Source organism: Hippoglossus stenolepis, chromosome 4 (genome assembly GCF_022539355.2).
Source record: "Hippoglossus stenolepis isolate QCI-W04-F060 chromosome 4, HSTE1.2, whole genome shotgun sequence".
Classification (NCBI taxonomy): Eukaryota; Metazoa; Chordata; class Actinopteri; order Pleuronectiformes; family Pleuronectidae; genus Hippoglossus; species Hippoglossus stenolepis.
The window spans coordinates 12,252,482-12,269,013 of record NC_061486.1 but is presented as its reverse complement, the minus strand read 5'-3'; the positions used below and the strand labels follow the sequence as shown (position 1 = coordinate 12,269,013).

At 39.8% G+C, this 16,532-nt stretch overlaps 1 protein-coding gene across 1 annotated transcript in view; it reads left to right on the top strand.

Annotated features, from left to right (window-relative positions):
* The window catches only part of drd2a (dopamine receptor D2a), a 37,296-nt gene extending 22,520 nt beyond the window's left edge, over nucleotides 1-14,776 (top strand). The window contains exons 3-8 of the mRNA XM_035155578.2: nucleotides 4,158-4,267; nucleotides 9,022-9,158; nucleotides 11,231-11,439; nucleotides 12,484-12,570; nucleotides 12,879-13,275; nucleotides 13,744-14,776. Of these exons, the coding sequence (XP_035011469.1) occupies nucleotides 4,158-4,267; nucleotides 9,022-9,158; nucleotides 11,231-11,439; nucleotides 12,484-12,570; nucleotides 12,879-13,275; nucleotides 13,744-13,940 (1,137 nt within the window). The 3' untranslated portion in view covers nucleotides 13,941-14,776. The remainder of the gene's footprint in view (nucleotides 1-4,157; nucleotides 4,268-9,021; nucleotides 9,159-11,230; nucleotides 11,440-12,483; nucleotides 12,571-12,878; nucleotides 13,276-13,743) is intronic.
* The last annotated feature ends 1,756 nt before the right edge of the window (nucleotides 14,777-16,532 follow it).

The window sequence follows — 16,532 nt, the reverse complement described above, 5'->3', positions numbered from 1 at the left end:
TGGATCAATGAGGGTGGACATCCACCGAAGCGTTGTTGCTATTTTTGTTCACTTATTTGTTTCCTGAGGTAAATTAGGGAATTGAGAATTGATTACAGTGTTTTCCTGAGCACATGTTTGGGGGTACACACTAACGACAGCGTTTATGGCAGCACTAATGGTATCCCGTCCCAACGGATTCTGTGACAATAACATAGAGAACTGCTCCATTTAAACAGTTCCCTACAAATAGAAGGAATTAAACCCCCTTCTGTTTTATAGACATTTTATCCCTGCAGGCTAACAATAACAATTTGGATGATAATAACAATCCCCCCACAGATTGATAAACTGAGAACTAAGTACTGGCTATGTGTCATGGTGAAAATGGATAACCAGCCTGTGTTTGCGGTGGGACGCTCCTCTGATTTTGATGTGGAGCCGTTTACACCCTCACAAATAAGACATTTTTTGGTATGAATGGGAATTTGAAAATGTCTGATTGCCTACGGATTAGCTGTGGACAGGTTAACAAAGCTCACATCATTCTCAGGCAAATACCAGCAGGTTTCTAACCATTTCAAGATTTGCATTTGGAAATATACCAGTGTAATGTATTGTATGAAGCAAAGCTCACAACCGCTGAGCTTTAGCTGCACGAGAGATTATTTATTTATTCATTTCATGTTCCCTCAAAACATGTTTCTTCCATCAGAGACACAAACTGAAATTCGGCACGTCTTCAGATAACCCAAACAGACACACTTAGCCATTGTGTTGAGTGTCTGCTAACAAGATTGTTTGTCTATCTTTAAAGCTGCTTTGCTTCTTGATCCACGTGCACATATTTTATTTTAACTAGGTTCTCACAGAGCATAGCCATGACTGAGTTGTTAGTGTTAATAATGTATCAGCATGAAACTCAGTGAGAGCTTAGTCACAGAGTGTGGGAGGGAGATTCATCGTGCCCTTTATTATTAAATGCTAAATTAGCATTAATTACCGCAGTTTTTCGCTTTCTACCAAGTGTGACTGATTCAGAAAGCATATGAAGACATCACGCATTACTTCAGGTTCACAGTTTGTTAAAAAATATTTAAAAAGATACTTTTTTGAATATTAGAATTTCATGCCCAACAGAAATCCAGTTGAAATTCAATTGGGTTTCTTATGTCTGCAGTAGCAAGGTTATCTGCTCTGTAAATCACATCTCCTGTGCTCTGCTGTCAGGAAACAAGGTAGTTAGTTTGTTCTGTCTACATGAAGAACTTGTTTCCAGACAGTCAATCAAATTACTCATCTCAGTCGGCCATTTTTCAGAGTATTTGCATAAATCAGTGTGTAAAGTTATGCTTAATACCAATGGAATTCAGCCTACCAGCTGCTGTCAATTGAAAACAGTTACTGAAACCCCCTTCCAGCAGACTGAGATGAGAAGGAGCATTTCCCTGTTTGTTACTTTTAGTGTCAAAACCTATTAACATATTTTATATATATATATAAAACAAGGCTAAATGTAATTTCATTTGGAGTAATTCATCCAGGCTTCAGAACTGGGTATTCAAGACTAGGAAATGATATACAACTGTAATAAAAAAACATGAAGAAATGTCAATGTTAATATAAATTATAATTATGTCACTCAGTAGAGCTCATACATCTGCCAAGGCCCAACAGTCACCTTGTGAAACCATTTAGATTCACTAGATCCAGATTGTTATTCGGATCCGCGTCAAATTTCACACACTCTTAATGTCAGTCCCCTAAACATGTCCGTTTTTTTCCATTAATTGTAATCAGAAAAAATAAACGAACATGTTGAAAAACAAACCAACTCACAGTGTTTAAGAAAAACTAAATGTCCTAGTTCTGCCCCCTGATCCGGTTCCGCACCAAATTTAGCCCCAAACCAACCAACAGTCAGGCTATAAAGCAGAATCCATAAAAGCAAGAGTCACATAAACATCAGGTATTAAAACTCAAATTAAAATGAAAAGGTCAAGCTATTAAAATGACTCAGTGAACAGTAAAACCCCAAAACCTATTTGTATAATCTAAAGTCTGTTAATGATGTCATGACATGTGATTGCCTCTTGCCAGTAAGATTATCCATCCAACACTGTGATACACAGATAAATCATGAATACCAAGTACTGCGTGCTCTGCTATTCAACAGCTTTTTGCCTCTGTTAAATTTCAGAAGTTTGCTCTTTCCCATTCCTGCAATGATTTGTTCTAACTAAAAAGTTAGTTTGTCATTCTCATTATGAATGCCCTAATGACGCCGAGTATTAGATGAAAGAGCAGGATGTGTTTCATTTCAATCTTATTTTAAGTGATGTCTCAAAGTGCCTTTTCTATTACCACTGCCCATTACTGCACTACCACTGAAGATTTCGTAAAATTTATTCCCATTTAGAATATCTCTGTATTGATCAGTGCCTTGGTGCCTGAGAGATGATGCCTATAAAAGAGCAGTTTAATATCTATTGAATGTCTCCCTGCAATGATACAAATAGACGTGTGTTACAGCCCCGACGAGCTATAAATGTATCAGCTCGTGTGAGGCTCTTGTATTTGCGTTGGACCGCAGCACTGATGAGCGTGTTAAAAATATAGGGTTGCTAGGGTAGAGCTGGTGAGAAGAGCGATCTGTAAAATGAGAAAGAAAGATCGAGAACGATAAATTGAGAGGTAGTTGTGAGGGAGAGAAACAGGCAGGGTGAAAGCAGAGAACAAAGAGGTTGTGAAGAGATACAGAGAAGACAAATGCCAGGAGCGGAAAGGTTGGAGAAAAATGCAAAAAGAGAGGAGAAGAGAGGAGAGGTTGCAACAGGGACAAGGATGCTCATTAGGCTGTCAGATCAGTATGCAATCTTCTGGTATTGTCGACACCAGCTACAGCGTACAGCTCCTTAAGGTGGCACTTGATTTTTTTTTTTTAAAGACACGGCCTATAAGGTCAAAGATTAATCAGTCGCAGAGTTGCACCCTCAACCTTTCCAAAGCCATAGGGGGAGGCAGGTATAGGCTGAAGTGTCGGGTGAGGTGGGAGGTGTCAAAACATCACAGAGGATGTTATGGTTTCATCACAGGATTGGACCATGACGGGGAGCAACAGAGCAGAGTACCGCACGTGACCCGTTACCTGCTATAATGTCCAAGTTAAATCACTCATGGCTATGACCTTTCGTCCTCCTGTTTTGATGGTTGTTGAATATCTATGAATGGAATAAAAGCACAAAGCCACTGAGAACGTATTCACCTCTGGCCATTTTTGTATTTATGTGGTCCCAGCTAGTTCAGTGTCAGTACTGACAGTTGCTTGAGCGGAAGTGAAGTGGTCAAAAGTGGTGTCGTAGGCTTTCACAATAAAATAAATCCTAGCGGCAGAGTAGGTTTCATATATGATTATTTAGATGTTAAAAATACCGCATGATCATTTTAATTTCTGATTTCTTTGGAGAAAATACAACACATAAAACTTAACTGTACAATACACCTGCTGCCCACCCATGTTTATTGAATTTACACCAGTGCCTGTGAATTTATACAAATATATTTGCAACCCATGTTTTTTTCATTACTTTTTACGCTCGGGTACCCGACTCAACAGCTACAGCTCAGGAATTAATTTAAAAAGGTTTCGATCATATCTCTTATTAAAACCCTCATGGGGCTGCAGACCAGGACAAATGTTACCATTATTATCTCTCTAACTTTAAAAGTGTCTTTAGCTTCATGATAATCTATAGTGTATCTGTAGTCAGTGAAAAGATGTAAAGAGATTCGTGAAGTCACTGAGCTGTCAATCTGTCAAACTCCACCATGTCAGGTGTAACAGCCTTTTGATAACATAGATATGACGGAACCGCTTAGATGTTGTGTATATTGTAAAATATACACACTACAGTTCATGCCTCACTCTCCTGATGCATGAACACGACTCAAAGCACATATTGGTTTTCTTGTATGCTAATTCAATTTTACCTCCTTCATTCTTCCCCCCTAAGGCTCAGCTTTGCTCTGTTTTTTCCCTCCCGTCTGTTACGGGTGTGGAAACAATATGAGAAAAAATATACAAGGGAGGCTCCACTGTCAGCTCGCAAGCCGGCAAGTGCCTTTATTCTGTCGACTGCTGCCGTAAACTGCCGATTGTTGATGTTCTTCTCTTCTAGGTAGTGGGAGAGTGGCGCTTTAGCAAGATCCACTGTGACATCTTTGTCACTCTAGACGTGATGATGTGTACAGCCAGCATCCTCAATCTCTGTGCCATCAGCATTGATCGGTGAGTGTGTCACTTCACAGATTGTTAAGTCCTGTCTGTCATGCCTCCTGCATGGATTCCTGATGAGATCTGCGCCCCCTGAAAAACAGAGGGCGCAACTCAGTGCATGTCTGTCAACGCACACGTGTCTACACACTTTATGCAATTTCCACACGCGGATTTCACACCACACAAAACACCTACATTCCATGTGTATTTATACTGTAGCACAATAGTCACTTTAATTTCTCTTCAGCAGATGTGCCAGTTATAATTGTAAACATCTTAAATGGAAATTAAAAAACGTGTGTGTGATTTAGTGAACACCTGCAAGCGAATGAAATCTAATGGAGAAGTTGTGGACTCCTGGCAGCCCGAACTTAGACGCAGCTTATATTTCAGTCATAGACCACAACAACCACTCATAACAGTGGGCAAGTCAAAGGAATATCGAAAATGACACATAAATACATAAACATAAATCTGCAAATATATATACTTTAAAGGATAGAAATAACACAAGTCATGAACAGAACGTAGAGAAGGCTGAGATAGAAAAGAAAGTACGGGAAAAAGTCAACACAAAATCACCACCAAAAATCTCTATTCAATAAAAAAGGTTGAAGAAGAGGGGAGGTCGTATTAAGTTCAGGTCTTAATGGCCAAGAAAATATACAATCTCATTCTATAGGCTCCACTTAGAAGGCATAGAGTATATTTCAGTAGCTATAAATCCTGTATGTGTTCACCTCCAGTGGTTTAATTTGCCGCTGTGATTTATGGTTGTACATCACTGCTTAGTCTGAAAAGACGTGAAGTCAGGAGGGCATTGAAATACTGCGTCTTCATCCTGGTGTAAAGTTGCTCTTTAACAACAATCCTCGTTTAAAAGCTTCTGATATATACACGGTGTGAGTGCACAGCAACTCCATTCACTCCCAATGGAAATGAGAGTCTGACAGTGGAAGTAGTTTTCATTTAAACCTGCAATTATTGATCTGAGGGCAGTGAAAAACTTAGTCCGTCTGCAGTTTCGGTGCTGGACTGTTAGTGTGCAGTGGACCTTTAAAGTATAAAAAGCTGCATTTTGGAGCTGGAGATGACATCATGAGAGGGATAAACGAGTCAGAACAAATAGAGAAAATGTAAAAAAACAGGTTAAGAAATAAATGTAGAGAGCTGAAGGAACCGTAGAGTAGGGTAATAATTCTCTCTGGCTTCATCACTCCAAGCAAAACTTTGCGCCCACACATAATTATGTGATTAACTATTAGTAATAAAATATGAATGATTATAACAACTTTAAATAAATACACAAACAGATCAATTGCAATTTAAAATGCCCGAGTGTGACAGTAACTTGTGACAAGACCTCATCCTCCTGGATTCATTAGTGCCGCCTCCGAAAATAAAGTCAATCACTCACACATACAATAATCACAAACAGCTGAAGGAAGCAGAGTTGCACGGGAAAGCCGTCCATCCGAGGGGCACGTAAAGGTTGAGCTCTCAATATTAAAACTGTACCAAGTAATTACGTAAAGCTGACGACCAGAATATGTCTTCAACGTGCACGAGCTTGTTTATTGTGACCGAAGAACTCGTTGATCATTCTGACGAATACCAAGGACATAACGTTTCCCGTATATTTTCTATTTTACAGAATTCAGTCGTATTTAATTTGACGTGATTTTCTGCTTGGCTGCATTTTCATCTCAAACCCATACGCATGATAAATATTCACAATGGTTCCACACAGACACAATTTCAGCTCTTATTGAAAGGACTGAATTAGAATACAAATGTCACTCCTACGTGGGAGAAAGGCTTATTAGTCGATATAATCTCGGGGTAGATCATTGTTCACTGTATGTGAATGTGAAATGATGGTTAGAATTATGCCAGAGAGAGGAATTGCATCCCAATTTACATTTAGACATTATTTTTAGAACTTTGTGTTTGCACGCTCTGTACTTTTGAATGCTCATCACTGACAGAATGAGTTAGACTTTAACCAATCACTTTTCCTGGCTTGAGTACTTTTCAGGAACGCTGGTTTGTAAAAGTTCACATCGGAGTGAGGTTTTCTTTTATTTCCATTTATCATTTCAACTGAAGGTAGCATCGTTATTTATACATCAGGGAAGTGTTTCTTTCTCTCCCAGCTTTGTTCTGTGGAGCAAATTCGGATGTGGTCAAAAACTGGCTACATTCAGCAGGACATCAGCTCAGTTAATTACTCTATTGTAAAGAGGATGAATACATTATTATTAGTTGGAGCTTGGGTGCACTCCAGTCCAATCAGCTACTCGCTTTTCCTTTGGAAGACGGCGTTAACTGGACCTAAGAGAACGCTGCTTTTGTGTGGGAGGTGATATGAAACATACACAAGCCAAATATTATTTGACAAAAATCCAAATATGTTGCCAATAGTCAGATGACTTTGAGGTTGACTAAATGTTACACAAGACATTGATCTCAGAGGAATTCAGTTTCAGTGAAACTTAGCAAGGCTTTATATTTAGTTCGTCACATTTGGATGTTTCAATGTACAATACACTGCTCCAAAAAGAGGTGAGACATTAATCCTTTGCTCTTTCCTAATTATGAGATAAAATGTGATAATATTATGTATAAACAGAAAATATGTGCAGGATAACCTATAGGGTCTGGTGCAGAAAAGCATCGACATCTGTCAAATGTAATGATAAAATAGGAAATGTATTATTATGATATTACTAAATTATAGACACATTTACATATTTAATTGAGAATCAAACCTCCAATAAATGTGGAATGTAACTTTTACCTTCAAGGTACCAATATGTAATGTGGCATTCAGAATTACACATCCCATTCATTTCAAACTGCAGATGTATTATCTTCGAGACTTAACCCATGTGAAAGTGAAAGCCTTGGCGACTCAATACAGATCAGATGTATTTCCTTTAATCCCATGTACTTGATCCAGGACCAGTGAACAAGCTGTGAACACACAATTGACGTATCATAATCCTTTAAATCGATATGCTGAGCTTTTTAGCAAACAGTCGATTATTAACACACGCAGCAGTTGGGGATTAAGAGTCATGTTCACCTGGGGAACAAAAACCCATTATTCTCCTTTTAGCTCTGTTTTTGGTCTCCAACTGAAAACAACGAGTGGTGGGAATGGACCAAACAGTAAAGTTATGGTCTGACAAGTAAAGATTGGAGAAAAAAGCCCCTTAAAGCCAAGGGAGCTGCAAATGTGATGAAAGAGTAATGTAAAAGTGAAGGAGGCCAAGCTGAACATATAGGGGACCGCATAATTTTACAGGTGAGTGTGTGCAGCAAACGCTATAAGAAAATTACCTGAGCGTTAAATTGTCCTCTTTGCAGGCGGGACTGAAGGATCAATTTCAAACCAAATGGCTATCAAAATTTATTTTATGTAAGTTAACAACCTCTCATGTGCCACTTGTGGTGCAGAGGGCTCAGCTTCCAGCCCCAAAATTGGAATACAGGTGCAGGTGGAAAAAAACATTTTCCTTTGCTAACAATGAAGCTGATTGAACCTTCTCAGCCTGCAAAAGCACTGTGGGCCAATTTGTTTCACCCATGACTTAAAGGTACACAGTGTTGTACAAGCCACAGAAACGTACAGGGAATAATACAATTACCTTAGATTTAATCCTTACTTCTCTTCTGGCTTTTCATAGAGAAGCCAGTCATAATAAAAGCCTCGCTCACTTGGCTGAAGTTCAAAAACAAATTACACAAAAAATCGATGTATGGGACATTGTAAAAAAAAAGCTGTGCATTTCCTGGTGATTACAGCAAGCTCACTAATAGAATCAACCGATGTAGCAAGGTTAAATGATAAGGTCTTTCCTGTGAGACACTGGACGATAAAGACACAGCCTTCCTCACACGACCTCATCCTCACTTAGACGGCAGCATAGAGCACATGGCTGTTTCCAAAGGGCCGGGCCTATCTAACGAGAGCTGATCCAAGACGACAGGCAGCGTTTCTTGTTTAACCAACCTGCAGGTTCCTTGGTCCAACTTTAAGCACTGATTAAGAAACAGAAAGGCAAGGCAATTTTATTTATAAAGCGCCTTTCACACACAGAGGTAGATTCAAGGCGCTGTACAGAGACGTTAAAACACAACACTTTAATACAAAATGAATAGAAAACAATTTAAAATCTGAAATAAAGGATCAATCGGTATCAGAAAATTAGGAAATAAGGTGAGAGGGGAAATTTATTCAAATAAAATAAATGGAAAGGTGTAGAACAATTCAATAAAAATGGAATGAAATACAATAATGGTTAGACCTTATGAAATAGCTTAGTTAAAGGCGCTTGTGAACAAGGAAAATCCAGCACTGTGCTGCTTAGTGACTAAAAGCTGCTTGTCCATCTTTAGATTTTGCCCTGTGGACCAGTAGCAGACCACTCCCCAGTGATCAGAGGTCTCACAGGATTGTATTGGACCAACATGTCTGTTATGTATTTGGGAGCAGCTCCATTAAGCGATTTAAAAAATGAGCTGTTAAACATTTAAATCAGTGCCGTGTCTAACTTGTTGCCAGTGATTTAAGAACATTGTGATGTGGGCAGTCTTTTTAGATTTGATCAAAAATCTTGCAGATGAATTTTGAATGATTGGTAAGAAAGATGATCCATTTACCCGTGAATCAGACATGAACTCAAATCATACGTTCAGGATAAACATACATTTCATGCATGCTAACCAAAGCCTCTATTTCCCCCCCTCACCCCTTACAGCTACACGGCGGTCGCAATGCCAATGCTGTACAATACTCGCTACAGTTCCAGGAGACGGGTCACAGTAATGATCTCCGTGGTGTGGGTACTGTCTTTCGCCATATCGTGTCCCCTGTTGTTCGGCCTGAATAACACAGGTAAGAGGGCGATATCCGTGCACGTCTGCTCTGCTGTCTTTGAAGCAGGAATGTTTTCCCATGGTGTGTGACTAAATTGGTGGAGCAGATAGTGCAGCTGTATTGTATTATTCATTGGTTACATCCACTGCACAGTACAGGATGTACAACGTAGACACATATACATTGTGAATCATTATCTGGCAAGTCTTTTAAAGGCTTTCCCATAGTTGCATTGGTATTGCACTCAAGCAGAATGTAAATGTCAGTGCCCATTTGCAGTTTGTATAGAAGTGAAAAGAAACTAACGCATTCTTTTGAAATTTTATCGCCCATATCAGTATTCGATTACTTCATATTGACATGTATCTAGCTTTAGCCTTAGGCCCCGAGGCTGCTTATTGCACAGAACAGGGGCTTTAAAGTGGGATTACAGTTAAACCAGGTTCTGATTAAGAGCTTTTTTCTTTGGAGGCGCCTGCTTGTTGCTGACAGCTTACATCCTGTCACTTTGAAGCTCCACTCATCCCTTCGAGAGCCTTTGTGTACTGTCAATGGACTCATACGTTCTGTGTATGCTGTTTGGAAGCATGAAAGTGGGGATCTCAGTAGAAGGAGCCACTGAAACCAAATCAGTCAATATCTGTGTTTGATGTAGCGCAACTGCCGTGTGTGATGTGGCCAATGTTTGAGACTGTAAAACTTGTCAGAAGTTGCTGGTGATCATTGCAAACGCAGATGACGACAACTCCAGATTTCTTTCCAAATGGATAGAGTCCTTCTACCCAAAGCAAACATTAAGCAGTTAAAGCACAGTGGTCCTTTTTGTCAAAGCTGAGGGTTTGCTTTTGGATCCTACGTTTCCCATAATGCCAACTTATTGCCACACTTCCAGTTTGTAATTCAGGCTGTTGAAAGTTATTAGAAATCCTTCTCCTGATGAGTGGACTGAGCCACAGCCACCCTGAAGTGTGGAGGTAACACTTGATCTGCTGAATTTTGGGTTTTCACGTCACAATGTAGTGAGCAGACTAAAGAATCTTTTATAACTGTATAACTGTCCTCATCAGCAGGTGGGCTGCATCCACCTACACTTGACATTGGTTGGTTTATAGACGGGGGGGGGTTAATGTTGACCTGTTGTCGATTCAGCTCCGGAAAAATTGTCTTCCCATTCGACTGAAAAAAATTAATCAATCCGTTTATTTAGTTTATTTCGTTGCCACTTTAATATCTATATAGTATTACTACCAGCAAAATGAATGTCCTGTTGTCCAAATTTAATATCTTTGGAAGCTTTTTTTTCTTCAGTGGTAAAGACTACGTGAAATCCCCTGAGCCACTTATGCCTCTTTCTCTTCTTCTATTGTTTAAATATGACTCAACTTCCTCTAATTGGTCTAAAAGTCCAAACTATCAAGAAAAATAACTATATATACTACATTTTGGTCTGAGCCCCCTTTCCCATCTTTTATTTTGGTTCAGACTCAATTGAAATATTTATTTGAAAGCCCCTCAGTTGTGCATTCTTTGCAACTAATGCTCATTTTGAAGCTGCTTTGAGATGCTGAACATGCACACCTGACGGGGCTTTCACACCCACCTTGTTTGGTCCGGACCTTCAGACATTTAAGTTTAATATAAGACTTGTCTTACTTGTCTCGTCTGTAAGTTGTCGGTGATGCAGCTTTTGGGGAAAATTTGGCTTGTTTTAGAAATAAATCGATCAAATCTAAAATTACAAGCAACTAAAGCAGAGTCTAAAACTGGGGTGATATGATCTCTACATTTGGCAACAGACAGAAACTCTGTGGCAGCAGTCTGGGTAAGCTAAAAGGGGACCGCAAAGAGAGGTAGCGAGGAAATTATGGGAATGACCTCCAACTCAGAGTAGTGTAGTCACGTATTTTGAATGAAGTTGCAAGAGATTAAAACCCTGCTGCAAGTTCAAACTAATTTCCCCATTTTACTGCAGAAAGTTTCAGAAGTCAGAGTGACAGGCACACACAGAACTACACTCTAAAAAAGAGCATGTTTGATGGAACATAATATCCAGTCTGAAGTGTTTATTCACCGTGTGCTTATCTCCACAGCTACTCGTGATGAGTCTCTCTGTGTAATCGCCAATCCGGCTTTTGTGGTGTACTCCTCCATTGTGTCCTTCTATGTTCCCTTCATCATCACTCTGCTGGTTTATGTGCAAATTTATGTGGTCCTGAGGAAGCGCAGGAAACGTGTAAACACAAAACCAAAGCAGCGAATGTGTCAGGCCGTCGACCCTGATGCAGCCACATCGCTGAAGGTGAGCTGCTTCCAACAAATCGTCTCCTGTTTACAGCGAACACCTTTACAGCCTCAGCATCAAAACAGATCGACTTTATTGCACCAGAGCTCTTTATCTTCTCAGCACATTTTAGACTCATGTCTTTTTCAACCAGTTTGAGAAAAAAAAACATCAAAACGCTAAAATATCTTCCTAATCAAACTGCAATCAATACATTCCTCAACCCATTCACACTTCATTGTTTTATGAACAGGCGCTGTATTACATAACATCACACTTCTGGGAAAACCCAGACAAGAGGAGGATTGATTTTTTTCATAGGGTGGAAAAAAAAGGAAATTGTTCAAGGCAAGGGATTGAAAGGGCAAAGGTCAGTTATACCTGAGAGCCTTTTCAAGTGTTTTTCCCCTTACATGTAATAGTAATATGCTACTGTATAACTGGTTCAGGCCTGGAGACCAGGTATAATCTTCATGCATTTACTGTTACGTATCAGTGTCAGAAGCCACCACGCAACACTAACTATGATGGCTCTCAAACGACCTTTCGATCGATTGATTTTTGACATTAAAACGATTTTTGACACTAAAACCCAGTGGTCACTGCACAGGAAGCCAAGTAATGCTTCTGATCCAGTGCATTACCCATGTTCATGCATGGCTTTACTCAGTGCTCTCTGTGTGCATGATATAGGAGGAGGTCAGGGGGAAAGAATAACAACAGACAGACGGCATTTCCTTTATACGGAAGAAAGACAACACACAACTATACGACATTAACAGATTAATTTAAAGTTGTGTTCCCCTCATGTTGCTAACTGTTGGATGAGTTTGTTTTGTCTTTCTAAAATAACCTCAGCCACAAACATGTTTCACACTGACAAGTCAATTGACTTCCAGCTACAGTTGAAGCCGCAGATCAGATTCTTGCTAAACTGCCTTTCTGTGGCGGAGCTGGGTCTAGCCTCATTTGACCTGGTAGGCAGTGCTTCGACAGCCCTTTTGTCAGTCTTGCTTTGACATTGTATCCTCTCCTTGCCTGACACAGCTGCTTTCCTTTCAGGTTAAGTGCACTCATCCAGAGGATGTGACATTGTGCACCATGATTGTTAAGACTAATGGGAGTTTTCCTGTCAACAAGAAGAAAGTGGTGCGTGAGTTTATTATTTTTTTACCCTTTGTTTAATTGTTGGGAATATATATTTATTTTACCTGTAAAAGATTTAGTGCAGTGTCACCTTGCCATTTCCCCCCATTTCTCAGAGGAAATATAGCCTGAAAGGGCATCTTTCTGCCTTTGTGAGCATAGCAAATCTAAATCAAAGATTAAAATGTATCTATTTGATCATTTATCTATTTATTATGCGTTATTTTAAATGTCAACCATCTTACAATAACCTGAATGAAAGTTGTTCACCGGCTTCTACGTCTTTTTCTGCTAACTCTGTCCTTGCTCAGATTTTCATCAAAGACGTGATCAATGAGGGGGAAGATCTGGAGCTGGACGAGCTGAACAACAGCGGCAGCAGCAGCCAGAGGCAGAAGCAGCAGTCGCAGTGTGCTCTTGGAGACATTCCGGCCACGAGCCACCAGCAACTGATGCCCAGCAAGGCCAACAACAGCCCCACGTCCACACCTCCCACACCCCCCGAGGAGGCCCAGAAAGCAGAGAAGAACGGAGACCCTACCAAGGTGGCTCATGGGGATCCGGCACCGGTTGTGGCCAAAGCCTTTCAGACGCAGGCCTTACCTAACGGCAAAACTCAGACCTCTGTGAAAACTATGAACATGAACAAGAGGAAGATCTCCCAGCAGAAGGAGAAGAAGGCCACTCAAATGTTAGCCATTGTTCTTGGTAAGTCCCTTTTTTTTTATTTCTCATCTGCCATAAATGATTTATGATTAGTTACAGTGAAGACAAGTTCAATCAAATGCTATTTTATCTGAGTGAAATAAAAACTTGGTAAATGCTAAATAACATGCAGTGCTCACAACATCAAACCAGCGGGGGGATTGTTCAGAATCCAAGTTCCAAATATTTGTTATTAACCACAATGTTATTCTGCAGTTTGCAGTTTAGAAAGCATATTATCTTCTAAACAAGCTCGGCTGCCTCCATATTTTTATTTCCATAATTTTTTTTTTGTAATGACCTAAAACAGAGCTTGAAAACAAGTCAGACAGTGATGCAACGAAAGGAAATCATTCTGATTCCTGTGTTTTAGAGTCCAACTCTTCGGTATTTGTGTATTTAAGGTCAGAGCTTCCTTCTTTGTCACTTTCCCCCCTCACTCTCTCTCTGTCTTTTCCCGTCTCTCCTCAGGTGTCTTCATCATATGCTGGCTGCCGTTCTTCATCACACACATCTTGAACACCCACTGCACGAAATGCAAAGTTCCCGCCGAGATGTACAACGCTTTCACTTGGCTGGGCTACGTGAACAGCGCTGTGAACCCCATCATATACACCACCTTCAACGTCGAGTTCAGAAAGGCGTTCATAAAGATCTTGCACTGCTAAACTGCAGCGTCATTCGTCTCATCAGACTGAGGGAGGGGTGAAGAATTAAAAAAAAACATCTTTTCTGTCAAATACCTCATCCTGTGAAGGAAATGCACCACAGGGGAAAGCCGCGATTCGCTTTTTAAAAAGGAACAGAACTGAACGAGTGGGAAAAACTTGACTGTGTCTTACTCGATGACACGTTGGCTCTATCTGTGAATGGTTTGTGGACTTCAAATCACTGAATGTAAAACAAGAAATGTCTGTAACAATGACTTGTTCCATAGAGAAAGAAATATGTACCATTGTTCTCTGAAAATCATTGTGCTTGTCGCGTAAGGAGCCATCTGTGTATACCACACACGTACAAGTTGCAAACTGCTTTTTATTGTGTGTGTAATTTATGTTATGAAGATGGAGATTTTCTGCAGATCTTATAGATATCAAGTCAGTGTTCATTGCAGTGTTAAAGCTCAGACGTGAGCTCTTAATCTTAAAACCTGTCACTGGTTGGAATGTGTGTTTGAGACAAGAGACAATTTACTTGCTGTATAATGTGGCAATGCCAATATCCACATATTTGCAATTTTATAAATTGGAAAAATCATGTTATTATTATTATTATTATTATTATTATTATTATTATTATTATTATCACTATTATACTTATCATTCTTTGCTGTAAATAGTTTTTTCTTAACACATTAACTGTGATTATGCCTGCAATTGAAATGTGATGCATGCTACATTGCTCCTCTACTTGACTTCTCATGAAATGTATGTTTAGCAAAAAATGACAAAAGATGTCCAATAAATGAAGTTCTGAGACACTGTAACGTGCCACATGAAAATCAGTGTTTGCTGTTTCAATACAGATACCAGACACCCAACAATAACCTGTCGGTGTTTACCAGCCTCACTCTTACTCCTAGGATTGGTCTGCAGCTGAGTAATGTTGATTGTAATTATAACTGAGCATCGCTGCTGTGCCAGGGGTCCTGCAGCACACTAATAAACTGTATGTGGACTTTGCAGCTCCCAGGTGTAATCGTGTGGATGTGTGCATCGCTGTGAGCAGCTCCCCAGGGCCTTTGCTAAGCAAGAATGGGGTGAACTGAAATGCCAGTTGCAGCAATACATCTGTGTGTGTGTATTGTTTCGGCCTGCATCATTTTCACATCGGCAATAACCATATATCTGAGTGGTTGTGACAGTTTACAGGTGATTGGCTCAAGGTTAGTGTGTCAGGCTGTGATTGGAAGAGAGAAATGAGCTGGTGGAGCCCAGAGAAATGTGTGTGTAGGAGACATGCACATGAAGAGTCTTGCTGACTGATCATTAACATATATATAATCTCAGTCACTCCCATGGAGAGTGTGATGCATGATAATAGACAATCAAGTGGTGAAAAAAATTGATTTTAAATCAAAAGAAAAGTTAAGCCTATAAATCACAGTTTGGATAGTCAGACTAATAATTGTGTATGACTTAATTAATTTGATTGATATGTTGATTCTTTCTTATTATTTTGTATTTGTTGGTTTTGTGATGAATTTCGCACATACACAATGTTCACTGCTCATAGATTATTGAGTCTGGCTTTTAAATGTACACAGCTCCCACAGGGGGAGACTAACTGTTTTCAATTACACTGTGAGTTAGGTTGATAGCTCTGGGCCCTGTTAAAGAACCAATCCGGGAAACTTACTTTTTCTAATTGCAATGAAGTTAATGTTTTTGTTTTTTTTAAAGGAAGCTTTCTACGGTGTCGAGAAACAGCAGCGGGGACTGTGTTGGTTCCAGCTCTGCTATTAGAAATCCCCCCCTGAGTTCAACTCCAGTGACAAAGGTACCCTACCTACACTTCAAGACAACTCAGCATTCACATAGAAATATACTGCTGCTGACATTACACATGAGATATGCAGAGTTTGGGATTTGATGTTGTGCTTGATTCAAAAGTATGCGAAATGTTTTATCTTGACGAATGGATGAACAGGTTTCTTCAATGTCACAACAGTAAATTACAATACACAGAGTGCAGCACTGGTAGAAGTGAATATACAGTAGATTATTATTCCTTGGTAAAAAAACAATCAAAAAGTGACAGGACTTCACAGAAGCCCTAAAATAAAGCAGCTTGATATAATCTTAATCATAGAAAAACAGTTGTTGTTCATCACAAACAAATGCATTTAATAAGTGGAAATTGATCATTTTATGACGACAAACCGCTAATGAGTGTTTTTATTAACATGAGTATTATTATTATTGATAATAGCAATACTTTGAACCACTGTCCAAGGTATAGACACAACTTCAATAAGTAGGAATAACGTAAGATAATCGATACAAAGCAGAATTGTGAAGAACAGAAATCAATCAACTCTAATCACCAGATGTGGCACAGTCCTTGCTTGTGTGCTTGGTGTGTGCGCAGATGTATTTCTCACGTGTCCAGTGCCGTATCTAGTTAGAATCAGCATCTCCTCCTCCTGCCTGCTGCAGCTGCAGCCTCAGTTGAATTAGGAGATTCAGTTCCCTGAGCAGCGTTCAGAAGCACTGCAGAGGCTGCTGAGCAGGAGAGGCACTCCTTTCTCTGAGTGTGAT